General features: G+C 44.0%; 3 protein-coding genes and 1 long non-coding RNA gene across 4 annotated transcripts in view; all 4 read right to left on the reverse strand.

Annotated features, from left to right (window-relative positions):
* LOC135395266 (uncharacterized) overlaps nt 1-25598 on the reverse strand; it is a 174064-nt gene that overhangs the window by 120653 nt on the left and 27813 nt on the right. The gene's annotated exons all lie outside the window — the stretch shown is intronic.
* LOC135395261 (very long chain fatty acid elongase 7-like) lies at nt 1086-2777 on the reverse strand. Its single transcript, XM_064626502.1, has one exon. The coding sequence runs from the start codon at nt 2459-2461 to the stop codon at nt 1574-1576; it is 888 nt and encodes a 295-aa protein (XP_064482572.1). The 5' UTR covers nt 2462-2777; the 3' UTR covers nt 1086-1573.
* On the reverse strand, nt 6168-7668 carry LOC135395262 (very long chain fatty acid elongase 7-like). Its single transcript, XM_064626503.1, has one exon. The coding sequence runs from the start codon at nt 7602-7604 to the stop codon at nt 6744-6746; it is 861 nt and encodes a 286-aa protein (XP_064482573.1). The 5' UTR covers nt 7605-7668; the 3' UTR covers nt 6168-6743.
* Nucleotides 23679-24804, reverse strand: LOC135395263 (very long chain fatty acid elongase AAEL008004-like). Its single transcript, XM_064626504.1, has one exon. It carries the CDS (start codon nt 24743-24745, stop codon nt 23876-23878), a length of 870 nt encoding a protein of 289 aa, XP_064482574.1. The 5' UTR covers nt 24746-24804; the 3' UTR covers nt 23679-23875.

The raw sequence follows: 25598 nt of genomic DNA on the forward strand, positions 1-25598 counted from the left end.
TTCGCATCGCATCGCATCGCATCGTTATCGTAGATTGTAGGGAGTTTTAGTAGAGCCAAAAATACCGAAGACGGTTAAGGGCATCAACTGTTTACTATATATAAAAATTAAAAACAAGACTTTCGTGCAGTAGGCTGCACTTCTTCAGGTTTGGGGACCTGCAACAAGCGGTGAAGGATACATCGGAAGGTGTTGACGATAACAGTTTCGAGAACATGATAAGCCAATCACGCTCTTTCTTTAGAGCGAGTGACATCACATCGGTAAGCATGAATTTGATAACTTCTTTTATCGTATCGTTTTGTAGAATTATTCTGACGCACTGAAACTCGCTAATAAGGGAGTTTTAGTACATCGGATGGTACTCACAATAATATTTCCGAAAATATTTTAAACTAATCGTCTGATTTCTTGGAAGGGGCTAACATCAAGTCTCCGATCTTTGATTTGACAGCTTCCTTTAGCGTATGGTTTTCGTAGAATGCATCCGATGCATTAAAAATCCCTATTAGAGCGAGTTTTAGTATATCGGAAGAACTATATGAAAACGATATGATAAAGGACGTTATATCCTGGAGTAGCAATGTGATGTCGCTCGGTTGCAAAGAAGCAGGGTGATTGGCTTATCACGATATCGGAACTGTTATCGTGAACACCTTCCGATGTACTAAAATCGCTTGTGTCCGATCTACTAGGACCTAGAGCTCTCTTTCGTCTTTTTCTCGTCCGATAACGCAGGAATTCGACTGTTCCGCATGATTTCACCGCGGGATTACAGCTGAGAAGTAAGACCCAGATTTTATCTCCCGAGTTTGAAAATAGTATTCCATTCCGGAAAGCACGACACCAATTATACTGTTTTCGATAGCCGATGCTGATGTCGATTCAGCCGACGCTGAAAGCCTGAGGAGGTCGCATGTTGCATCAGAAAACATATAACAATTATTTGTATCACTTCCTCATTCAATAACGGATTGGAAGACTCGTATTGTTACTTACAGGCTTCCCGAGAAATCTCGAATTCCGACATCCTATGCATTTGAGGACTCGCATGAACTACACGGACAGTTTATTGCACTACAACATGTTTATTTTCATTCAAAAAGATGAAGCTGATGCTAAACGACACTCTTACAGTAAGACAACAGCAAGAGGGTGAATGATGTTCGTGAAGAATGAAATGGCAGCCTTAAGTACACTTTCAACAATGCAACCAACAACGACGTATAACAATATGTACAAGTAGTAGCTGATTATAAACCAGCGCTTAGCATAATGTTACAAAACATGTCTGACGACATTATATAACACGAGAGGGCCGACGGCGGATGAACCCTATGTATAAGAACTCTGACCAAGGTCACGGCAATCCTTTCTCCTGTAACGCGGACCAAACGATACAACAGGTAAAAACATAAGTGAACACTGAACAGTTGTGAATCACCAATGACCTGACTCGATTTCCATTGCATAGCTTATATTTACATCATATTTACACCCATGTAATGTAAAAATTACGAGCAAACGTCAGAACACTGTCTTTCATTGTCTCTATACCATTTGCGAGCATTCATCACGTATGTTTCTTCACTGCAAAACCATTTGCATGCATCACGGTCCCGTTGCATTTTGAGGCTTGCATGAAGCACGAGTTTGTGACGTCATCTTTCTTAGTCCGCATCACGTAAGAGTGTACGTAAAAGTTGACGAACAACGCCAGGATTAAAATCACCTGCGGAAGAGCAACGTAGACGAACGGAACAATTGGCATCCCGCATTCCTTAAAAATAGGAATGCAGACGTGGAAGATCATCCAGAAGAACTGTCCGATTTGAATCCTGGTGAGGTATTTCTTCCACCAGAGGTACTTCTGCACTGCTGGACCGAAGGCGCTCAAGAAGTAATAGGTGTACATGAGAACGTGAACCATGGAATTGACAGCGACGCCAAGAACACCTTGTCCGTCGGCTCCTATTCTGAGGAACATCCAACCGTTGAAGACCACGATGGTGTGGTGGATAACGTGCAGGTTGGAGACGTGCGAGAACTTCTTCTTCATGACGAAGAATATGGTGTCAAGAAAGTCGATGATGCGCACAAACAAATAGCCGTGCAGCGTTCGGAGAAGGTTCATGGTACGCGCGTCATCACTGTACGAGGTTCCTTGACAGATGGGGCTGTAGCTGAGGCCCCAGAAGGCGTAGTAGAGAATTGTGGTCACGAAGTACACGTTCGCGACGACTTGGAACGCGTTGTAGAATAGGATCACACGTTTGAGGTCGTAAGGTTTTCTCGGTTGCATGTACCGCGGTCCCCACACTTTGACGACATACAGGTACCCGAGGAGCAACATAGCCATGTAGCTGGGACCGTCCAGAAAAAGGAAATCCTTCGTTCGTGGGTCCCGAAACTGGAGCGATTTGTATATGTCTTGTAGCACGGTCGGCACGATAGCCTCCATCTTGTGCAGACTAGAAACTATGGGTACAGCTAGAAGAACCAGAAGTCTTAGGTGTCGCCCTGGGCCTTATATACGGGAGGTAAATAAAAAGAGAAGGGGAAAGATGCTCGTTTTACTTTCAAAAGGCATTTATGTCTTCCAGCGACGACCATCCTTCAGGAAAGGGTGAAAGTAGACGTAGAAAGAAGGAGTTGAAAAGCAACAACAAGGGGGAAGAGAGTGGGAAAGATCAAGGTTGGTGGACCGCTCAGCTATTCTGCGGGCTGGCGGGTGCTAACCACCCGAAGGGCATATACAAAGGGTGGCGTCCGGTCGCCGATCTTTGTCGAAAGCTTTGCTAATGAAATAAACATCGCTTCTGCCACTATCGCCGTTCAATCGCGCTATGCTCTGACGTAAGTCAAAAGCCCATTCTAGTGAACAACGACTGGATTACGACCGCATTTTCTCGTCGGATCGTGGAGAAGAAATATATAAAGAATATATTTTTGCAACTTCGCATCTCACTCTATTGATAGCGAGATGACAATCTTGATTCGATGCCCGGATAGACCTCCTGGACAGTCTCCAAATGCGACTCTTTGTGGGGTCGCGCCTCCTCAGTAACATTCAGTCCAGTACGGGACTTTTTTTTTTTTTTACCGGTAGCTTTGTCCTGTTAGAAAGCAGTTTCAGTTTGAGTTGATAAAGAAACTTGACGAACAGGATGTTGGTCACGTACAATATGGTGAACGTGGTGTTGGACATGTACGACGGTCTCGTACTCCAGGTTGGCAATAGCCGGCAGACGGCCGGCAACCTTTTGTTGCCCCTTATGAAAGAAGGGCTGACCATTTCGGATGACATCCTCCCTTTGCTTCTCCCGACTTGTAGGGAGCCTTGCCGTCGCTTCCCTCGTTACGGGTGCCCTAGAGCACCCTTGGGTGAATGTATATCTATTGAGGTGAATGTACAGCGTGAGGGAGTCACTCTACGAACACGAAAGACGTGTCGCTGTCCATTACTCCTCGGCAGAGGTGCCGAGCCTGAAGAATTATTCCTACGGGGACAAGTCCCCTGAAGTTTCCCTACAGAAATGTCTCCGGGATGCTTCACTAGGCAACACATGGAAGGAGCAATGAAAAAGACGAAGTGCTGTAGTAAATGCATTCGCTTCCTCCATGCATTAAGGTAATAGAGATGGAAGCATTCCTTCCTTTGGTCTCTTTTGTACCCGCGACAATGGAAGCGGGTGACCATGATAGCGTCACACAGACGTCACTCACAAATTACATCACTGTCCGTGGGGTTCCGTAGACCTCCAGTCTTAAAGAGAAGATACGAGCGGCCGGAAAACGTAATTTTGGTGGCTCACTTTGAATGTGCAAGTAGGACGAAGTCATTGTTTTCAACGCATTATCAAAGCCCACCCCCTTAAAAAAAAACGCATTGTTGAAGCAACGTGCGTGTAACACTACCATTAGGAACTCCAGTTCATTATTTTTTATTGCTCCCACGTGGCAACTACTTTCTTGCCTCTAATTTTGCCAGTGTGATGTTGTTCGAAGTTCTGCAATGTACAATTACTCGGTAATAACTGTTTCGCTATACGTGGCTGGATGAATGTCAAAGAGGAGGATGCAATATCATTCTGTCACTATAATCAGTGTGATCTGAGGTAGTAAGAAAATTAACTAGCAAATTTCCTCACTAATCGTCCGTACTTCGTCGTATATGCTTTCTGCTGTAATATGCTTTCTGCAATGTTCCTAAAGCTTCTGCGTTTAATATGTTCTCATTCTTCAGTTAAACTTGTGCCAAGTATGGTATAGTCGGAATTGTCGACGGTGAGAACGGCCAGGAACCACTGATTTGGATTATGAGATTGCTGGTGCCGCTTTCCAGCCGTCTTTTAATATTATTTATTTATTTTATTCACATACATTAAAAGCCTTACGGCATTACATAAGCGGGGATGACCACTAGAGAAATTACAATAAGTACATACTTTCACACGCCATCGTGAAATCTCTAAGACAACTCCAAGGTTACAACATTTTGCGGTAAATAATTCCACTCGCGCACGGCTTCCTGCAGCGAGGTGAGCGCTTGGCAGACTTGTACACGTTACTAAAAAAAAGTAATTGATTACCGTTACCGTTACCTTCTACGAAAAAGTAATTTTTTACCGTTACAAATTACTTGCCGGAAAAAGTAATGAAGTAACGCCTTGAAAAGTAACGCGTTACTTTGCCAATTACTTTCGATAGCTGAGGCCACGGCGACAAGTCATTGCAGATCGTCGACATCGTTGTGATATCGACAGTATTCCGCACAAGACTGACAGGGGCTCATGGTCACAAGAGTGGCACTAGGTTATCGGGGTCGAGAGTTCTGTAAAAAATGTGTCGAGAGGTTGAGAGTTTTGAGAGTTCTGTGAGAGAAAAGTCCTAGAGATAAGACAGCTGCCTTGCACCGAACTTGCAGAGGGCAGTTGGTTTTGTCTTCTCGCGGCGGTGAATCATCCCATATATGCGTGTGTGCGTCGTCCCGAACAATGTGGATTCTTTAGTTTCCAAGTAATCGATTACTTGGTAATTGATTACTGAAAGTCGTAATTGAATTACTCAAAAAATTACTGAGCCCCAAAAGTAATCGATTACGTTACAAATTACTCAAAAAAGTAATTGATTACTAGTAACGCAATTACCCGTTACCCGTTACGTACAAGTCTGGCGCTTGGCGCATTCGGCTGTGCTAAAAGGTGGGTTTAACTTATAAACGTGATGAATACCTTTTGAGGATGAGCGCTTTGTATGTACCAGGAACAAGTTTGAAGGAGTTTATACATATGAACTAGTCTTCTGACTTAGATGTTCCTTCGATTTTCTAACAGTGAGACAGCCTTTTCAGTTCACTGAATTCTGTAATACTTTCTCGACCGTATTTGTTGTAACCTCGCTTGTAGATAAAGCGAACTCTTTCGCTTTGTATACGGACTCGACTTTATCTACGAAGTATATTCGTGAAGGGTTCCAGGTAATGGATGCAAATTCCAGTTTACTGCAAATAAGGGTATTTTGTGCATGCAGTTTTGTGTCTGTAGAGGCTAAATAGAGTACTTGTTTTCAAAACCTAGCGTTTGGCGAGCTTTACGAGTGTACCGCCACAGCGGCGGTGAATCGTCCAATGTATACGTGTGTGTCATTGATCTGTTAATCCCACGACAAATCGCTCCTTAGATACACACCCACAAATTTGTAATTAGTAAGTCCTTCCACTAGAAAACGTCACACTTTTACTTTGGGACGCATGTACCTCCATCAACCACTGATTACACAGAATCTCCATCAACACAACACTCCATCAACACTGATTACACAAAAGTTTTAGAGAACTTAAATCAGGCTGAAGAACCTGATAATCTGAGGTGCAGCTTATTACGTGTACATGTGCGCACTGTATTGATCGTTATGTATTAACCATTACCCGTTATGCAGGGTTATAACAGGAATCATTTTGCCTTTTCTCTTCGCTTTTTTTTTTTTTCACTCTATTCGTATGTCATCAAGTATTTCGTCAAAATCAAATGTACCTAATCAAAAAAGTTTTGAACGAGAGTTGCAGGAGCGACGATGCTTCGAATCACGCACAGCGCATTATGAGTCAAGCACCGACATTGAAGCAATTCCTCACGCAATATTCTATATTGCTTCCCTGCATGCTGCAGAGATTGCAGTGGCTTGCGAGTGGCTCACGCCTTAGCGCATCAGAAGCTACCACAAGTGACAAACAACATACACTATATGATGCTGATGACATGAGGAGTCTCACCGCGCGTGTTTCGGTACCCTATATGAAATGACAAACAGCAACAACTCTATTTTGGTGAGGATCATTGAAGTGTTTCACCGCCGGGAATGACAGACATTATAGCAACTGTGCTAACTTTGAACGCTTATTGGAACGGAACTATCTTCAAATCACGCACATATTTCGCGCGGGCTTGCACATGCAAGAAAAGCAGGGGATTAGCGCAACACGAGGGATATGTGGATGGCTACAGATGAGCTCCTTCTCTTTAAAGGAATGCGTGTTTCACTCTGTGACGTGAATGCTGTATAGTTGCCACACCTTTCTACGAATTCTGAAACGAATGAAACGAATGAGGTCAACTCACTCGTGAAATTCTAGCACATATTTACAACTTTGCACTTCAATCACGACAATTTTCCCCAAGCAAGGTCAACGCTTGATCAAGCATTGCATGGTGTTATCAAACCTTATCACAATGACCGCTTCGCTATCCCCGTTTGCTTTTTGCGTCCGCGGGTCCCCTCGTGTACAACTGCGCCTGCGCGAAACAAGCGTTACTGATGTTACCCTTTCCGTCGCGCTTGACGTACGAATGAACGTAAAAATTTACGAACAGAGCCAAAATTAATATGACCTGCGGGAACATGATGAGAAGGAAAGAGCGAGGATATCCACAATCGAAGTACAGAGGAAGAGACAAGTGAAAGATCATGTACACAAACTGCGCGATCTGTATCGTAGTCAAGTACCGCTTCCACCACAGGTACTTCTGAACGGAAGGTCCTAACGCGGATAAGAAATAATACGAATACATGACAATGTGTACAAACGAGTTCAGACACACTCCCAGGACTGTTTGCCCGTCCGCTCCAAACTGCATGAACATCCAACCACTAAAAGCCACCAACGTGTGATGAGTTACGTGGAGTACAGTGATGTGGGAGAACTTCTTTTTGAGGATAAAGAACATAGTGTCTAGGAAGTCAGCTACCCTCACCACCAGGTACCAGTAGAGGGCGTGAAGAAGAGACGTGGCGTGGTAGTCCGTGCCGAATGTCAGGGCTTGACAGATGGGACTGTAACCAGCTGCCCAGAAAGAATGGTAGAATATCTTGGAGAAGAAGTAAACGTTAGCCACCACTTGAAACAGGTTGTAGGCCATGACGCTCTTTCTGAGGTCGTACGGCTTGCGATTCTTCATATACTCCGGTCCCCACCTCTTGACGATGTACAAGTACGTTGCAAGAGTAACCGTCATGTAGATAGGGTTCCGCAACGTCTCCCAGTCCTTGGTTCGTGGATCTCGTTCGGGAAACACACTGAAGAGGAAGCTCGACGTATTTGCCATACTGCTGTCTACTCTTCGCTGACCACCGGAGAGAACGATGTTAATGCTGCGTAGGCACCCGGTGTTGTCGGAATATGAAATGCCAGCCAGGAACAGCCGGGGATATATATATATATATATGTGCAAGCGAGACTGTGTCGCGATTTGTAGAGTACGGTCTTTTTCCCCGCAGACGGAAAAGAAAAGCTTGTGAAATTTCCCTTCAAAACAACGCCTAAGAGTGGTTCAAGGTAGCAGGCGCGTGTGTCTATAGGGTGAGGTACGTGAACTCGATTATAATTGCGCCGCGCCGCCGCGGTAAGTCGCCGCTTTTCGAAGTTGGCCACTGATGGTGCAACGCTGGCTATAAACAATGGCTCCATTTGCATGGGCTTGAGGGAAATGCAATGTTCTTATGAACCCTTTCAAAAGTGCGGTGCCGGGAGACATGTTGCGCGTGGGGGGAGGGGGCAGAAAGAGAGGAAAGGGGGATATGTTTATTTAGAAAAAAGAAAAAGAAAAGGAAAGGTTAGCCAGGCTTATCAACCCTCGATTTACAAATTTCCCGTTTTCGTATAACTTCTTGAGATGACACGCCTCACTAATTATCACCAAAAATAAAGTTAGTTGTTATTGTTGTGTCCACCTTTCACGAACGGCGTCTCCTAGCTGGGACAAGATATCTCTCCTGTGTTTCGCTCTCGTTTTATGAACTACAGATTTCATAAATTATCAAAGGCTTTTTCACCTCAACACATTGAGCTACCTCAGTGAGAGGTCAACAGAGCATCACTCGTCCAGGGAGAGCGCCTCTGGTTTCTGGGGCACGAATAAGTGAACAACTATTCTTTCGGACCTCAAAATGGACACATCGAGAAGAGAAAGCGATCGGCACGCGATAACGTAAAATACATAATATCTCCCAGCATCCTCTAAGCTAGTTTGAATTCATTGGCCAGTAAACAACGAGAAACCAAGCTCCTGCAGAGACGGCAGTGTTACCTACCACAACCAGCGTTGCAATGCATTACGTTGAAGGCAATATCGATGAGCGAAAAGGAAAGAAAACTAGAAAAACAAATTGCGAGTCAAGCATGCAGGCAGTAGCAATGCAAAATGGTTATTGTATTTGCAAAACATAATTGAAATCTTCACCAAGTTTTATATATATATATAATGAGGGGAAAAAAGCCATTAAAGAAACAAGTAAATGACACTACACGTGTTTGAAATTGAATTTCAAACACGTGTAGTGTCATTTACTTGTTTCTTTAATGGCTTTTTTCTCCTCATTATAATTCACTGGCTTGCACTGTGGCATTGAGGAGTGCTCAGTCACCCTCCCAGGTGTATATCGCTCGCTGAATGACCCCTGGTTTGCCAATCCTGCCAAGCTGACGAGCCGCAAACACGGCGAAACACGTGTCCTCCTCTCGTGCTGTCGCATCGTTCCATGAGTATATATATATATATATATATATATATATATAGAAGAAATAAGTTCGCACAGAGCACCACCAAAGGAATATTTTCAGATGACTTCATTTAATTCATTTTGAAATTACACAGACACGACGTTTCGAACGATGGACCGTTCTTTTTCAAGTGAAAAGATATAATGAGTTGGTAATATAATGGTTGGTGTATTAATACGGCGCCGTCTGAATCTTCAAGACCTTCAAGAATATATATATATATATATATATATATATTCCCGTGTTAGCGCCGCGAAGCAACTGTGGCTGTGAGCGTAGCACAGACGTGGACAGATGGAGAGAGGACGGGGGTTAGTATGCGTCCTGGGCATACCTGGGTAATTTACTTCTAAAATTTCATTAAATTACATTACTCATTCCTCCAGCTAGAATTTAATGAAATTACATTACAATTGCCACAAAAAAAAGTAACGACATTACAAAGTCATTACTGCGAGCTTAATCGTAACGATGTTGAGGATGTGGAAATTCATTGTGGGCGTTGGAATTCTTTTAACTCGCCAGTTGCCAACTCTCTTTCTGCCAAGTGCCAACACAGACTCGATTCTTTTGTAAAAAGTAACGAGTAATGTCATCAAAATTACTGCCCAAATGTAATATTAAATTACATTGCAAATTACATAATGTCAAAAGTAATGCATTATACCACAAATTACCAGAAAAAGTAATTCATTAGTGTAATTTCATTACCGTAATGACGTTCCTACCCAGGCATGGTCCTGGGGCGACTTCAACGGGACCTGTGCCGACATTCGTATGCAAAGTCTGTGGTAAAACCCAGAGAAAACCTCAGTCAGGACAGTCGGGGGCAGTATTCGAACCCAGCACCTCCCAATTTTCACCACGACCTTAGCTATCAGAAACGAGCGGACGCTTTTACCAGCTCGGCCAAGCCGCTGGTCACCAAGTTCCCTAAAGCTCTGTTATTATTTCAACACTTCCACCCCTTCCCTCAATAGAGGAGTTCAGAAAATCCCACAGCGCTTAGCGCCGCTTTGAACTGTGGGAGTTTACTAATACGAAAGAAACGGGTGGCCTCCAAACTCTTCCGATTTCTCCCCTACCGGTCCATTGTCCACGACGTGTCAAGGTCAGCGAAAGCGAAATGTGAAGGATTATCCTTCGTTCCCCCGCTCAGCAAGCGCCCAGGATGCAATGCGTGCGCAAAGAGCACTGGGATTTTCTGAACTCGTCTATTCATGAACGATTTCCGGGAAGGAAAAAAAAATCTGCATTCAACACATGAAGACTTGCAGCTTTCGTCCACCCAAAGTTCTCACTCTTGTTTGCTTCAACGGTGCGTGCTGAGAATCGCGAGACCCGCCTCATATGACCTTCCGGGTTGATCCATCCCCTACACGTCGCGCGCTGAGTTGTTCTGAATATTCCTGAGGCAGTCTCGCATGACGCAACGCCTTGTTTACTTTTTGAGCTCCGATGAAAGCCTGGTTGTTTTTAACCTTTTCCTCGTGATGTGTCCAGTTTTCTAAGGCGCTGCTGTTGACATTGGTGTCCCCCATTTATATGGAGCTGGGCGAAAGCGAGGCCTCTTCTTTTTCCTGTTTTGTAGATTTAAACGCAAGCTGAGTCACCCTATATTTGTGGGGCCACATTCTGCACATGCCCGATGTAAGGAGTGCGGCTAATTGAATTTTTACGTGCCATGAAAATCTCCGACACACGGTACTGCTTCTTTATTCTCCTCCTCTTTTGTTTTTTTTTTCTTCCCTTGTAAATCTAGCGCACGCGCCTGCGCTCAAGTGCTTCCGATTATAACTTCCAGCACAAACGACTTCCTTCACATATAACATCATAGAACAGAGCCTTCTTCTTGCTCTTAAACAAAAAGAAAACGTTGAAGTTGTAAAATACAGTATAATAAAGTTTAAATAAATAAATTACGAGACGTGATGGACATTTTAACGCGCCGGGCACCAGCTGGGGCGTAGTAAAGAAACTGCGCCTTTAATACAACATATTGTCCTTTTAAATTTTTTCATTAGCCCTAACGAAAAACAAACAAAACGTCGTGGTGGCTTCGAAGCCAAGCATGTTCCAAGACTTCGACATGCGACATCACGTTGAAATAAGTCATTCTTTATAGTTCGGCTTCTGTCGCGCAGTAATATTTCCCAACAATTTCTAAATCCTGAAAATTATCTGTATCGATATCGCTGGCCCTTGGTGCTACTCTGGAGGACAGAGAGGGAAGTGCACGATTCAAGGACGTTAGTAAGAACGTTCATCTCGCTGAGTCGCTACTGTATATACGGGACCGTCTAGTCAGGCAAGTAAATCAAGATAACGCTTCTTAATCTGTTCGAACATCACACCGACGTTATCATCACACAAAGCAAGTTGGCTTCCATAGACACGGAAGTCTGTGCCGTAGTACATATTAAGTTTATGCAGATACACAGAGCCGTTCCGATGAGGGAAGGGGGGGGGGGCGAGAGGGGCAGTCGCCCTCGCCAGAGGGGGCGCCGAACGGCACAGACTCGCCTCGAGACGGTTCAGGCAGATGACGGCAACGATAGCTGCAACTATGCTAATGTAGTTGCTTTTATATTATTACTATTATAACAGTATAGTTGTAACAGTAACTATCCTTGCCTTCATCAGCATAAACTTAATACGTACTTACGGCACAGACTTCCGTGTGTATGGAAGCCAAGTTGCTTTGTGTGCTGATAACATCGGTGTGATATTCGAACAGATAAAGTAGCGTTATCTTGATTTGCTTGTCTCACTAGACGGTCCCGTATACAGTAGCCGCTCAGCGAGATGAATGTTCTGACTACACACGTGCGCACTTAGCAGTGAACATTACTGTGTGAACTTTACTTGCTAGTGAACACTTACTCACATTACTAGTGAACATTACAGTGAATATTAGTGCACACATAAACATGTGCTTTCTCTTTGGCATCCGCTACTGGGCAAAATTAATCCACAGACCGACCCCTTTTGTGTTGCTCTCTCTATGTTTTGCGCTTGCGTAGAACCACTAACGCTATCCCTTACGGAATCCTTTACGGCATAGCAAGCCGGCTCTTTGCCTGGCTAACCTTTCCTTTCTTTTTTTCTTAATAAACATATTCCTCCCCCCCCCCTTACAGACGCACGCGCCTTCGCGCACATAAGGGATAGTGTGGTGGTTCGGCGCAATGCGCGACGCTCTGTTTATTGTTTGCGCGTGCGCAGAACCACCAACGCTATCCCGTACGTACTCAAAGGTGACAGCGTACGCGATATACTAAAACACACTAGTACCCCTCTGTGAGTGTGTCCCGTTTGATTCATTGTGCGCTATGTTAACCGGTGGTTTGGCCTTTGGCCGATACATATCGTGAAAGTGGCGAGTTTTTCTTTTCTATTTTCCCTATTTTTTCCCCTTTTGGAGGGAGTGGCCGATTTTGTCGTGTGACGAATTCAATCTCTCCCTATTATTCTTTCCGTCAACATCAACATCAACGTGACGAAACAATTAAGAGTCCGCCTGTCACGACGGTGCCTTCCGAGGCCGTATATATAGCTATGCTATGCCGCAATCAGCTGCCTAGGCAGCCACTTGTAGCCACACAAAGCCTGTGTTTAAATTCGCATGCGGCGATTGGCTGACATCGTGAGGGGGGCGTGGGGAGGATATGCAGATTTTCCTGGGTTTTCCTCAGACGCTTTCAGACATATGTCGGCACAGTTCCCTTAGAAGTCGGCCCAGGACGCACATTCCCCCAGGGCGTGACGTTGCCCAAATACGTGAGGCCGACAACGGCAAGCCCTATCACCACCACCACCACCACCACCACCATATGCAGATTTATTAAAGAAAAACGGAAAGCTAAGCCATGCAGAGGTCGGCTTGCTATTCCAAGAAAAAAAAAAAGGAAAGAAGGAAACAAATAACGAGAAAAAAAAACTTGAAAAATTATACACACGGTCACAAGGCATCGATAGGGTCCGGAGCGTGGAGAAAGCGGAGGATCGCAGTGGTGAGCGCCCACTGGGTCGGCTGAGCAACGGGACCCAGTAACGTAGCCAATGTTATAGAGCGCTGCCTATCGTGACTTTATACATCTACGTACGAAGAAGTGAGAGGAGGCATTAAGCGGGCCTTCTGTTATCCAGGGGGCGTTGCCTCACAACCCTCCAAACATACTGCTGTACTTTCTTAATATCTGCGTTCTTATATATGCATAGAAATTCACGTTTTAATCACATCGAATGATTATCTTTGCGGAACTTACTCGGTAACAAATGTTTTCATGCATTTCCAGCCTCACCATATAACAACTTGGCAAACACACACACAGCGCACTCACAGCACTACATCTCCGGTGGCCAACCGGATGATCTACTATCCCCATCAGTTGCGACGCACCCGCGTGAGTGACATCTCATTTGCGTGCGTCATGTGTGTGTTCGAGTGTGTATGCTCATCTTCTTCATCGTCATTCCACTCATATACTAACCCACATGCACTGAGGTATATGGTACCGCAATACACCTTTTTACACATCATGGGAACTTAGAGCATTCGATGGGAACTTAGAGCAGATCAGCGCCTTAGAGCATTCGAGACTCCAAGAATTGGAGGTAGAAGAAGAACAACAACATTCCCGGTGTGCGCAGCAGCAGTGTCAGCCGGGGTAAACCATAACCGAAGCAGACGACGGAGCAGTCTCCCTCAAAGTTCCCATGCTGCTTTGCGCCACGCGCTTGGTGGCGCGCGCATCTTTTTAAAATCGTCTATTGTTGCGGTGAATCACCTCATCCCATCGTCATTCATGTAGTTGTTATTGTTGTCGTTGTTGGCAAACGCAGGCAACTAAATTGGTGATTTTCTAGCGCCGCGGGTATGCGAAGACGGTAAGAAAAACACGGAAATCATTGATCGTCTGCAAGTCGGCGGGTAGCTCCAAAGCCAGCCGGTGAGTAGAAACTCTGCTCGTTGTGGCTATTGACCCCTTCGTAGTCGTTCTTGGGTTGAGGACCTGCGGAGAACATCTTGGTCCGCAGGCCATTCCATCTAGGCTAATTAGTCTGACTCTGAAGTGAACGCTCCTGTGTTTCAATGGTACTCGCGTTAGATAAAATTATAGTGTCAGAATGGTTCTCCGATGTTAGCTCTATGCGAACTGGCTGGTACTATGTGTTGGTATTTTTATTTCAACTTCTCTAATTAATTCATTAATGGAGCTCAATATGTGTATGTCTATGCGCAGACGTCATTCGCCGTAAAGCATTCCTCGAAAGTACAACAGGTGCTAGGTACTTGATAATTTACTTCAGGCAGACTTGGTACGTATTTGGAGTACTGTATTTAAAATACTGTATTTTAAATACAATTTGCGGTATTTTGGTACTCTACTCAATACTTTTTGTTTTGTGTATTTGTACTCTATTTAAAATACATTTTATGGTATTTTCTACTCAATACTCTAATTACATATTTTGGATCTCCCTCTCAAACTTTCTGTGTCTCGTCTTTCCATTATCTTGCTTGTTCAGTAGAAATTTCCTGAGTCCCTCGGACTTGACCCGGACATTGGCCCTTCTTGGAAGTCTCCATTTAGAGATCTTGCCCCGTATATACTAATCCTTTGCGGATGAAGGTTCTATTATGTGTGCCCTAATGTGGTAACGCCGAATTCTGACCTCGCCGAGCAGGGACCTGCTAGAAGTTTGATTTGTTCTGGGTCACATATACTTAGTGGAGTTATATGATATCTCTTTGTCATCTTTTTGGGACTTGTGTTTAGATGACTCCTATCATACAGGGACGGCCTGCATAGTACGCGGGTTTCAGGTTATTCATGTCACATAGCGGCGACTCGCCGCACTGACCAGTGACTGGTGGCTTTTTGAGTTCAAGGATAAATAGTATCTTAATTGTATTTCAAATACTTTTTGAAGTATTTCGTACTCTATCTTAATTACTTTAATTTTCATGTATTTATACTCCCTCTTAATTACATTCTAACGTCAGTATTTTTTATCTTATCTTAAATACATTTTTGAGTATCTTGTACATGTCTGACTTCAGGTACAATATTGAGGAACTTTTCCCATCACTGCATGTATAGGTATACTTCACAGTGTCATCTTATGAGCCCAGGAGGTGGGAGTTCGTAAGGAGAAAACCCAGGGTGATCTGCCAAGGGCCTTGAGTGGTCGGGGACATGACCGGCGATCTGAGGAACCCGCGGACTCCCCATTCAGGTCAGGTCACCACGTCATAGAATCACACGGAATGTAGCAGGCCAAAAATTCGGCCGACCACTCTCATCTCATATAAAGAAGAAGAAGAAGAATGTCGACATACTTCACAATGTCGTTTCTTTTAAGATGAAGTGGAAATGAAAAACACACAACAACTTTATCCTTGAACTCGGGACAGCGGGTTACCAACTTTTAACGAAATATGTTACTATATAGTTAAATGTTTTGTACAGTAACTATGTCGTTATCCCGTTGCCAAAAAAAGTAACTGAGTAACGGAGTTACATATATAGATCTGTTCTGTCGTTGTACTATTGAGAGACCCCTGGGCACCCTAGCTGCTGTGTTGAGCACCCCTTACCAGAGGCTCTGTCTCTTACACGATGACAGCGCCCTCCCTAGAAAACTTTGCAGCCCTGCAAACCAACTCATGCAAGTGGTTATCGTTCCTTTTGACAGGTGGCACCGGTTTCAAAGATAACTTTTTGCGTGCTGCAAGAGCGAGCTCAACAAAGGAGAGACACTAAGAGGAGAAGGGCAATCTGTTCCTTCCGCAATCGCGCGAGTATCCCTATAGTATATTTTTTTACGGCTCCGAGAATATTCGGGTTTTTCGAATACTGAAGAAGGGAATAATTGCGCATTCTAATTTACTGTGGTGCTCCAAGGGCCTTACGGCATTACACGGAGAAAGCATAACTCGGTAACAATGAAACAGATAACAGAACGGCAACAACAACAAACAAACAAACAAAACAAAAACAGGAAATGCATTAACACGGGATAAAGTAATAGAGTATCATATACAACTAGTTACCTAAGATGCCAACAAGGCCAAAAACGGCAAGCCTGTTTTCGACATCCACCACCACCATCTCCAATCCATCAGTACACTTTGAAACACCGTAATAGGACGGCGTTTACCAACAAAAATTTGCTTTTCCGAAGCTTTTCCGAAGCTGCGCAAGAGGTATTAAAAATGGTCATAAAACCACTATTAGTATTGCCTATCGGCTTTCGGGGCGACCTTGTTCGCCTCTAGCTTCGAGCGTATATAGTTCAACTCTACCAAATTGGTGGCGCTGTCGAACACTATGACGTCATTTGTTTACAAACAGTGAGAGGTCTATTGAATGAGGAGTAGGACCGAAGGTCGCGTCCCTTTCAGGGACCATTGTAATCCCCTCAAGACCGTGACTTTCGAGCGCGGCAATGATCGCCCCGAGCTTCGAACGTAGTTCAACTCTACCAAATTGGTGGCGCTGTCGAACACTATGACGTCATTTGTTTACAAACGGCGGCAGGTCTATTAGCGAAGGGGACGAAGGTCCTAGCCAGTTTCAAAAAAGTGCGGGACGCTATCTCCTCATAACTATTCTATTGTAGGATAATTTATTAGACGTCCGTAACTGTCTATAGTCCCCAACTAGAGTCTGGTCTAATGTCCTGGGTCTTATAACATTCTCAGCCCTTTCGTCTCATCTAGAAGTGAACAACATGGTTTCCGTACAAAAGACATCATTGTGTGATACCAAACCTTTCATCCGGATGATAATATTAGAAGATGCTATCTTTAGAGATTTCAGAAGATGCTTTGACTGTTCTTGGCCATCTCTCTCGAGCTGTCTAACCTTAAGTTACATAACAATGTCCTCGGGTGGATCCACAGCTACCTCTATAGGCTACACAAGTTCTCTTAAGTAGCATACTTTTCTTCTTTCCCAGTAACTTCTGGGACCCATCAAGGCCCAGTAGTTGCTGCTTGGTCCACTTCTGTTTTTCTCTCTCCGTGTTTATATGAGTACGACACAAGCGTATCGAATCCCCCTATGTAAACGACTCGATTCGCTATAGGAGAGTGTATCGTATTCAATCTGGGCAGCTTCCGAAATTTCAGCGCTTCCCAAGACGGAAACCAGGACGGCGACAGCGCTGGGTATCTGCCATTATCGAAGGACATGGTAAGAATGTCTCTCTTTTTCCTTTTTTTAAAGCAAGTATAGATTTCAATGAAAGACTGTGTACACTGCAAATAATTATTTCTCCGCAGGTAAGATAGCGATCAGTGTGTGCAGAACAGCAACACAAGCACCGGTCGCTCAAGTCTTCGAAAAACTGTGCTGTCAACATCTACAAACCCCAAAAAGGTTGGTTCACTTGTAGAGCTTGGTGTATTGTCCCCAGTTTTACAGTTCTATTGACTTGTCCATAAACAGAGCGACGGCCTTCTCATATGGTACAATGGTTAGTCCAAAACAGTGTCAAATTAATTAGTTAAACATTGTACAATCAAAAACCGTGTCACAAATTTCATTACTATAAAGACGCTGCACACGGACCAGAGGGCTCAGTGAGCTAAATCTTGGAACATTAAAAACACGACACTGACGGAAAAGCCTCATTGGTGCATAAATACTAATGGATTCAATCAAGCACTGGCTATCGAAGATGCTGTGAACGCATTTGCACAAGAATATAACGTCTCGACTTTTGCGTCTCACAACCAACGTGTCTATAAGCTGCAACGGCTAAGTATTCTATACATTATATTCATAAAAATAGCGTATCCCGATACCTATCGCAGTAATTTCTAATAAATCAGCGTTGTATATTTTCAATGGTTGATGTAAAAACCTTTCCAATACAATTCCGCACAACGGAGTAGTGCTCTAGCTTTGGCAAGGTTAAAGAACTATATAATCTAATGAGACAATGAGGATCGCTGAATCTAACGCGTAACCCTTGAGACAAACCCAGTACAGAGTAGGACGTGCTAATAATATAGTTAACATGTCCGACAAATTTCGACTTATTGCCTACGAAAACACCCAAATCACGAGTTACGAGTTATGACAAAGTAATGCATTACCGGTAATGCACTACGTTTGGGTAATGAGTAATAGTAATGCATTACACTGTGACCGCGTAATGCGTCGTGGCCTTACCCATTACTTGGAATTGATCTTCTGGCACACTATCTAAAGCGAATAGTTAAAAATTGTGCTGTGTCAAGGAAAGGAAAACCCCTGGCTGTTCCGTCTTTTACAATAACAAGGAGGAGGACCAAGCACGGGGTATTACCCAGTAGGTCAACACGTGTCCAGACGGGGTCACCACCCTTTTTCTCCTCTAACGCTTTTCACACCTTAGTTGCCCGTGTGCCATTAAAACTCCAATCATCATTATCATCATCAAACGTTTTTCAATCAGCGCAGAATGAACACAGACACACACACGCAGAAAGAAATCCTCTACACCTATAACAACTGACAGCAACAACTGATTGGCTGTGTTTGTCTTGTATGTAGCGAGCACCAACTACCTCTGGGCTGCAATAAATTCTATTACGGGAATAGTCTATACCAGAGATCGAACCCGAACAAAAACCGCGAAGAACCCATATTTTTCGCTCAACCGGAACCGAACCAATTTTTTTTTTTTCGCGTTGAACCGAACAGGAACTGAACCGAAATAAATTTAGGCGGTTACCGATTCGTGAACCGGTCCAGACGTAAGGTGTGTTGTGAGAGATCGGAGCTACGATTTACACAGCGGAGTGAGCCGCGTTGCCCAACAAATTCGAAACCGAAACTTAACAAAACCAAACTGCAACCCAAGTGCGCGAGGTATTTCCTCCTCGCAGCTATTGCGTTCGCTCAGTTGTGTTACTTTTTTGGTCCTTTTAGCCGGTTGCAGGCTTCCTTGTACGCGATTTTTGCTGCCCAGCAGCCCCAAGTTTTCATTTTGAACTGATGAAAATAACGGTCAGTCCCTGAGCAGGCTGTAACAGGATGTATAGTATGCTGCCGTAACCTCGCACCAGAAATGCAGATCTGCAGCACGCATTGTTGGACGCATATATACTATATATACACATATACACATATACATACACACATACATATACATATATACACATATACTTTTATCAGAGGGAAAGGTCTGCCAGACCAAGGTCGACATGCAACAAAACGCCACGGTCCTTCGGAATTTCCCCACAACTTCCCTGGGAAACGGACAGTGTTAAAAATCAAAACTTGTCTCGAGCTTCACCGTTCCACGACAGATGCCCATTGATGCATGGTGGTCATTTCTGACGACCTGTCAGTTCAAACCCGATCTGTTGCACTGTCATGAAATCGTCCGGTTCTTTCTTTGCACCCCATGAATTTTACATTCAATCCCAGCCTCTTCTGCAAGTGACTGCAATATAAAGTAAATACTTGTCTGTACATTTCTAAACACTGCCGGCCCGAAACGTCAGAAGCTCCACGGCACTTGTTCCAGCGCACGAAACAAGCGCCGGTAACCTGATGAAGTTCAGGCTCCGCACGAAAGTCTTCTTCATTTTAAAACGAATTGCAATAAAGTGTTCCTACCCATTTTACCTTCCCTCGGTGTATACTCGCACGAAACCATTTTAGAAAGAGCGCCACAGAGCTTGCGCCGTCTGGAGTCAAGAGAGGGAAGCTTCCCAAAGAGCGGGAAAGAGAGGTTATTCGACCGCACCATTGAAAATGTGTTCGCTCGCAGTATCCACCGTCCACCGAGATGGAAAGAGGGAAGGAAAGGGCCTCCACTAGTCACTCGCCAATGCAGCAAGTCCTGCTTCCATGATAAGAGTCGTCAAGCTACACGTGTCATGAACCGAAAGACCCGAAATCGATCCGAAGCCGAAATCCATCCGAAGTAACATAAACATGTTGTTACAATATGTATAACAAATGTGTGTCATATTGCAAGTTGTTATATTGTTGTATAAATATCCTATGCACGTCGTCAGGGCAACGCGTGCTCACCTGCTAACCATGCACGTGCACTTCTGCGAATTTGTGGAATCTCCTGCGGCCACCTCGAGTGTCCATCCCACGTCGTGACTTCTGCCATTTTGGCATTTAAGTTGCCCACGCTTGGACTGTTCTAATCAGATGTAGGAGAGCACGTCCCCAGCAAATAGGTCCCCGGCGAAAGGGTCCCCTCAAAAGTGCATCCCACAAAGATTGCGTCTTGTGTGCTGTTTTATTGGTTTGCGCTTGTCGACAACACAGTTTTTAATCTCGTGTACACGGTGGATTCACTCAAGTGCCGATAATTGTGCACTAAAGGCTCCCGAAATATAGATGCAACTATGAACTGAAATCTCTGAAAATATTGCATATCTATAAAGATATGTATGAGTAAGATATCATAGATAAGATATGTGTATATATCATAGATAAGCTAAGATATATATGTAAGATATCATATCTATAAAGACATTGCAGTATGCTTGCTATGAAAGCACGGCGCCCAATCACTGAATCTCTCTCCTCGTACTATGACCATTCTGCTCGGGAATCATTCCGTCCTCACGTCAATCCTATGGGATGACGCCGAAATACTAAATCATTGAAGAATAAAACATTTAAAAACAAATCATGTAAACATCCACTTTTCAAAATAAATTTTCAAGTAATAAGCTCTGTCAATGTCCGCGGTGGCAAAATCAACTCGTACAAATACTCTGCACGAAATCAACTCTTCAAAATAAAGCTGTCAAAACAAATCCACTCTGATTGGTGGAATGCCGAAGCACCATACGTCCGCCTCGAAAAATAGTGCGGCTGTCGTTGGGAGGGCCTGGAGGGACGACGCCGAAATAAGTCATGTAAACATAAAACGTTCAAAAATAAATCTCTTAAAGATCAAACTTTCAGAAGGGGTCCGGAAAGAAGGTCCTGCAGTGGCTACGACAGCAACCCACTTCTTTCTACGCCTAAGACTCGCAGCAGGGAAAATAATGAGTTGAAAAATCCAAATTTTAAAATGTACTTTTAAGTTTGAATCATGAAAATATGCGTGGTCAAGTTCCTGAGTTCCGATCGAGGTAGTCGTCGCTACAATACATGCCCTTCTTTCTATGCTCGGCAACTGAGAGTTCCACACTGCTTTTTTTTTTCTCTCTCTCTCTCTCTCTTTTTTCTTCTTCTTTTTCCTTCTTCAACCTATACTTGCTACATCCCCGCAGAACTCTTCTAATCAGTTCCATAGGTTTTGACAAGAATCATAGTTTGGACAACACAATACTTGTATGTATTGCCACGTTATATTAAATTTTCCTCAAACACAATATCGAATCGTGTTTTAAGCGCTCAAGTCGAAGACCTTGTCAACAATTAAAATATGAGCGATAAAGTATAAGTCCATGGGACAGACTTTTGAGGGGACCTTTTCTCCGGTTCCCGTTCTAATCGTGGTGCTTATCCACACCAGCATGCCTGAATTTCCAGGCTTTTATCTGTCATAAAGCTACCGCGGTTTAACTGCTGCTACTTTAGTTTGCAGCAGGGATGCGCAGTATTTAAATACTTTGTAATTAAAATACTATTTAAAATATAAATACATGTGATTTTTGAAAATGTATTCATAATTATATTTAAATACCAATTTTCTGGTGTTTACCTTTCTGGAGAGAGGGCGAGTTATGTGGTGTTTGCGCTAGCATGCGCATGCGACAAACCATTTTAGATGGCAAGTTTTTCACTGTTGCTGCGGACAACGGTTGCGACAACCCGATTACCTCGTTGTACGAAGCACCTTCGTCAAATTTAATACAAGCCTTTGTTCATCGGCACCTGTGGAGGTGCTGTTCTCCTTTGCGAATCTGATTGTACGGCCGAACAGAAGATGCATAAAAGATGCAGTCTTCGCGAAGCTTCTAATATTAAAATGGCCATGATAATCTTCTTGCTGATTTGTTGTTATGATCATCGTTAATTCTGCAATTCCAGATGACATTTTCCTCGCGGTATTTATGGTAGTAGTTACGGTATTTACATACTGTATTTATTTGTATTTAAATACTCATATTGAAAAGTATTTATGAAGAGTATTTAAATGCCCCTTTCAACAAAGTATTTTGTATTTATACTTACATACTCAAAAAATGTATTTATGACCATCCCTGGTTTGCAGTGTACCACCGACCAATTTTTTTTTTTTTTTCCATGCCGTCGAGGAATGAAGTTCAAGAACGCGCACTGGCATGCGAGGCATCTTTTGTTCCATACAAGGCAAGTAACGCAACGGGAGCGAAGCCAGAAACGGGTCAAGGTGGAGAAAGCAGCGGATGCAAACAAGACGAAAGGGAAAAGTGTGGCAACCCGTTTCTAAACAAGGCCTATTATGTAGTACGAGGAAGGAGATTGTGGTCTTTAATAAGGTACAATCCGCACTATACCTTTTGTAAAGAGACGTGCCATTGAAGCGATTCCTGAGGAGTTCTGCCTCTAGGAGCGGTTCCTTTCGTGGTGACGCCAGCGAAACGGCTTGAGAAATGACGGTTTGGTTGCTTCGGTGGAAAAAGCGGGAGTGTGATGCTCATGAAGAGGGGGCGAGATTTCGTAATTGCGGGAGGAAACAAAATTATTAAATGAAAGAAGGAAAAAGAAAAAGCTGCGGCTACAGTAAGCTTGCAAAGTGAAATTGACGTAAAAATGCTATTTGCGGACGACTTGATTGATTGATTGGTAAAAGAAAAAAAAATAGGGACGTTAGTCCCAAACTGTGATTCGGACTGGCTACTCCTTGACGCATTATTTAGGGCTCGTTATATGTATTGACTTCTTTTTCTAAATTTCACACTTGATTGATTTTTTCCCCCCACTGAGTCTGGGCGTGCGTGCCTCACAAAGTGTAAAGATTTTTATAGTTTTCCCATTCTTCTTTTTTTTTTTTTCAACTTCCTTCCCGAAGGACTTAATTCGGATGAATTAGGGGATAGCAATTTTGAGGCGAAATTTAAACAAAATCGCGAAATATTGAGAGCGGCGATAAAAAGAAGTGTCATCGTTGGAATTTGCATGGAAATGACAAAGTCAAAGCAACTCAACAGCGAAAATTTCGGTATGTGCACCAGACGACCGAACCTAGATAAATAGTCTGCCTCCCACTAACTAGACTCCAACCGAGAATAGCTTCATTGTACAACTGCAGCGGGCACGTACGACGAAATTTAGGTCCCACGAAATGCACGTATTCCCGAAATCCGCTTCCAACCAAATTCTTGCATTATTAAATCATTGAATTTCCTCGTATGTATCATTTTGAACGGAACTGTTTTGAAGCGTACGTGCGCGAAAGTTAGATATGCTAAGTTTTCTTTGGGAAGGAGTCGAAAACAAAATCAGATTTTCTGAACATGCGAGGCGTGTTGTTCTCCGTGTTTGGAATGTAGTAAAACTATAACCACCAATGCCCCGAGGTAGATCTCGACCATACTATACTACCAACAGGTATACGTATAACAAACGAATGGCTACACGGTATGCATTAACAGTATGTCGCAGTAATTAACAGCATAAACAGTTCATGCATGTTTATTGATGACTGGTGAAGACTGTGTTCACTGACGCTATTTACAGGATGATATCTGCAACCCACAAAGGAAGATACTGATATACATATGACTTGCCTCTTGAACAAAAGGCTATGGGTAACAATCACGAATACCATAGACCGCCCTCCTGTGTCTCTTTTTATAAATATACGGCGGCACACGGTCTGGAGATCGTCAAAAGTTCACGATACAAATATTCAGCGATCTTTGTTCACGCACTTCCTGTTTATCATCGAAGTTACACTTTCTTGAACAAAGGTCACTTTCTTGAAGTCACTGGGACGTACCTTGACCGGCTGCTTCTTCGTGTACGACTGCACGTAGAAGTTGACGAACAGGAGCAGGATCAAGAACACTTGCGTAATTCCGATAAAAACGTAAGTCGACGGGAAACCGCAGTCGTGAAACACGGGAATCAGTGCGTGAATGATTATGACAACGAACTGCGTGATCTGCATCCTGGTTAGGTACTTCTTCCACCACAGGTACTTCTGCACGGACGGTCCGAGAGCGGCCAAGAAGTAGTAGGAGTACATGACAATGTGGACGAAGGCGTTGAGACAAACACCAAACACAACTTGCCCGTCAGAACCCAACTGCAGGAACAACCATCCGTTGAACACAACGAGGGCGTGATGGGTCACGTGGAGAACGCTGACGTGGGAAAACTTCTTTTTGGCCAGGAAGAAGAATGTGTCCAGAAAATCGGCCACCCTCACGAAGAAGTACAAATAGTAGGCGTCCAGGAGGGCCATGGCATGAGGATCAGTGCTGTACGTCAATCCTTGACAGAAGAGGCTGTAGCCCGCAGACCAGAAGGTATGGTAGAAGAAGGTCGTTAGAAAGTAGATATTCGCCACTATCTGGAACAGGTTGTACAGCTGGATGACATTCTTCAGCTCGTACGGCTTCTTGTCCTTCATGTAGCATGGGCCCCATACTTTGGCGACGTACAAATAGCTTCCGACAAGCACCGCGATGAAGCTTGGACTCTGCAGTATCATCCAGTCCTTGGTTCGCGGGTCACGTATCGATAGGACTGCGTCCAACAGCTTGACAACATCCATCGTACTCCTGAGGACAAGGTTGCTTCTTCGGGTGGTTTGTAACCCTTCTTGAAACTAACTCTGAAATGACTGGTTTCGGGGTCAGAATGCATTCAGCATGCTTATATAGAGACGTCGAGCTCTGCCGAGAGGGAGAGGGAGGTGGAGAGTGAACACGAGGGGATCAAGGTCGGCGCGGAGCAAGACAATAACCTTATGCAACGGAGAGCTCGGACGGTGCCTTCTTGCGTTCGCCTTCCTGTGCTGTAACAGCTTTCACTTGACTCTTTCAGTTCGAGACAGGAAAACGGAGCACACACACTAATCCAACCTGCTTATCTTTAATGTCATACGAATAAATCTCAGCGTTTCTTCCGGCGTTGTGAAGTGCGTTGCGCTGTGGCTGGCTACTGACTGTTGTATTGTCCGTTGTATGTGAAGGTCGCGGTTGTATTACGCTCATTTGGTGGACACAAACAAACGGGAAGCGAAGGCGCATTGTTACACTCGTATTCGCATGGAGCGTCGGTACCCTCAGCTTCTTGCTGTTCTCTCCTTCTTTTTTTTTTTTTTCCGGCTCCGGAGCAATGAAGAGAATTGCCAAATATGAGAACAGCCACAGCAGCCTATTCAAAACAAAAGGGTAAGTGACACGAGCAGATTTACGTGAAAAGCAACGGTGCGGTTTGCGTGGTAGGAGGAAGTCGTGCGCAGTTTGCAGCTCTTTTGACGCAGAATTTACGTCTTTCGGGTCGCTTATGTGGCTGACACTTAAAGGGGCACCAAAACGCCACCACAAGGTCACTTCAAATTACGTTACACGCTGCGGTAATTTCGCACTTGTCGTAATTCAAGGCTTTGGTTCCTTTACGTT

The sequence above is a fragment of the Ornithodoros turicata genome, chromosome 5 (genome assembly GCF_037126465.1).
Source record: "Ornithodoros turicata isolate Travis chromosome 5, ASM3712646v1, whole genome shotgun sequence".
NCBI classification, from domain to species: domain Eukaryota; kingdom Metazoa; phylum Arthropoda; class Arachnida; order Ixodida; family Argasidae; genus Ornithodoros; species Ornithodoros turicata.

What these genes read in the sequence shown, in the direction of transcription:
- LOC135395262 (XM_064626503.1), bottom strand. Translation starts at nt 7,604, where the DNA reads ATGGCAAATACGTCGAGCTTCCTCTTCAGTGTGTTTCCCGAACGAGAT.
- LOC135395261 (XM_064626502.1), bottom strand. Translation starts at nt 2,461, where the DNA reads ATGGAGGCTATCGTGCCGACCGTGCTACAAGACATATACAAATCGCTC.
- LOC135395263 (XM_064626504.1), bottom strand. Translation starts at nt 24,745, where the DNA reads ATGGATGTTGTCAAGCTGTTGGACGCAGTCCTATCGATACGTGACCCG.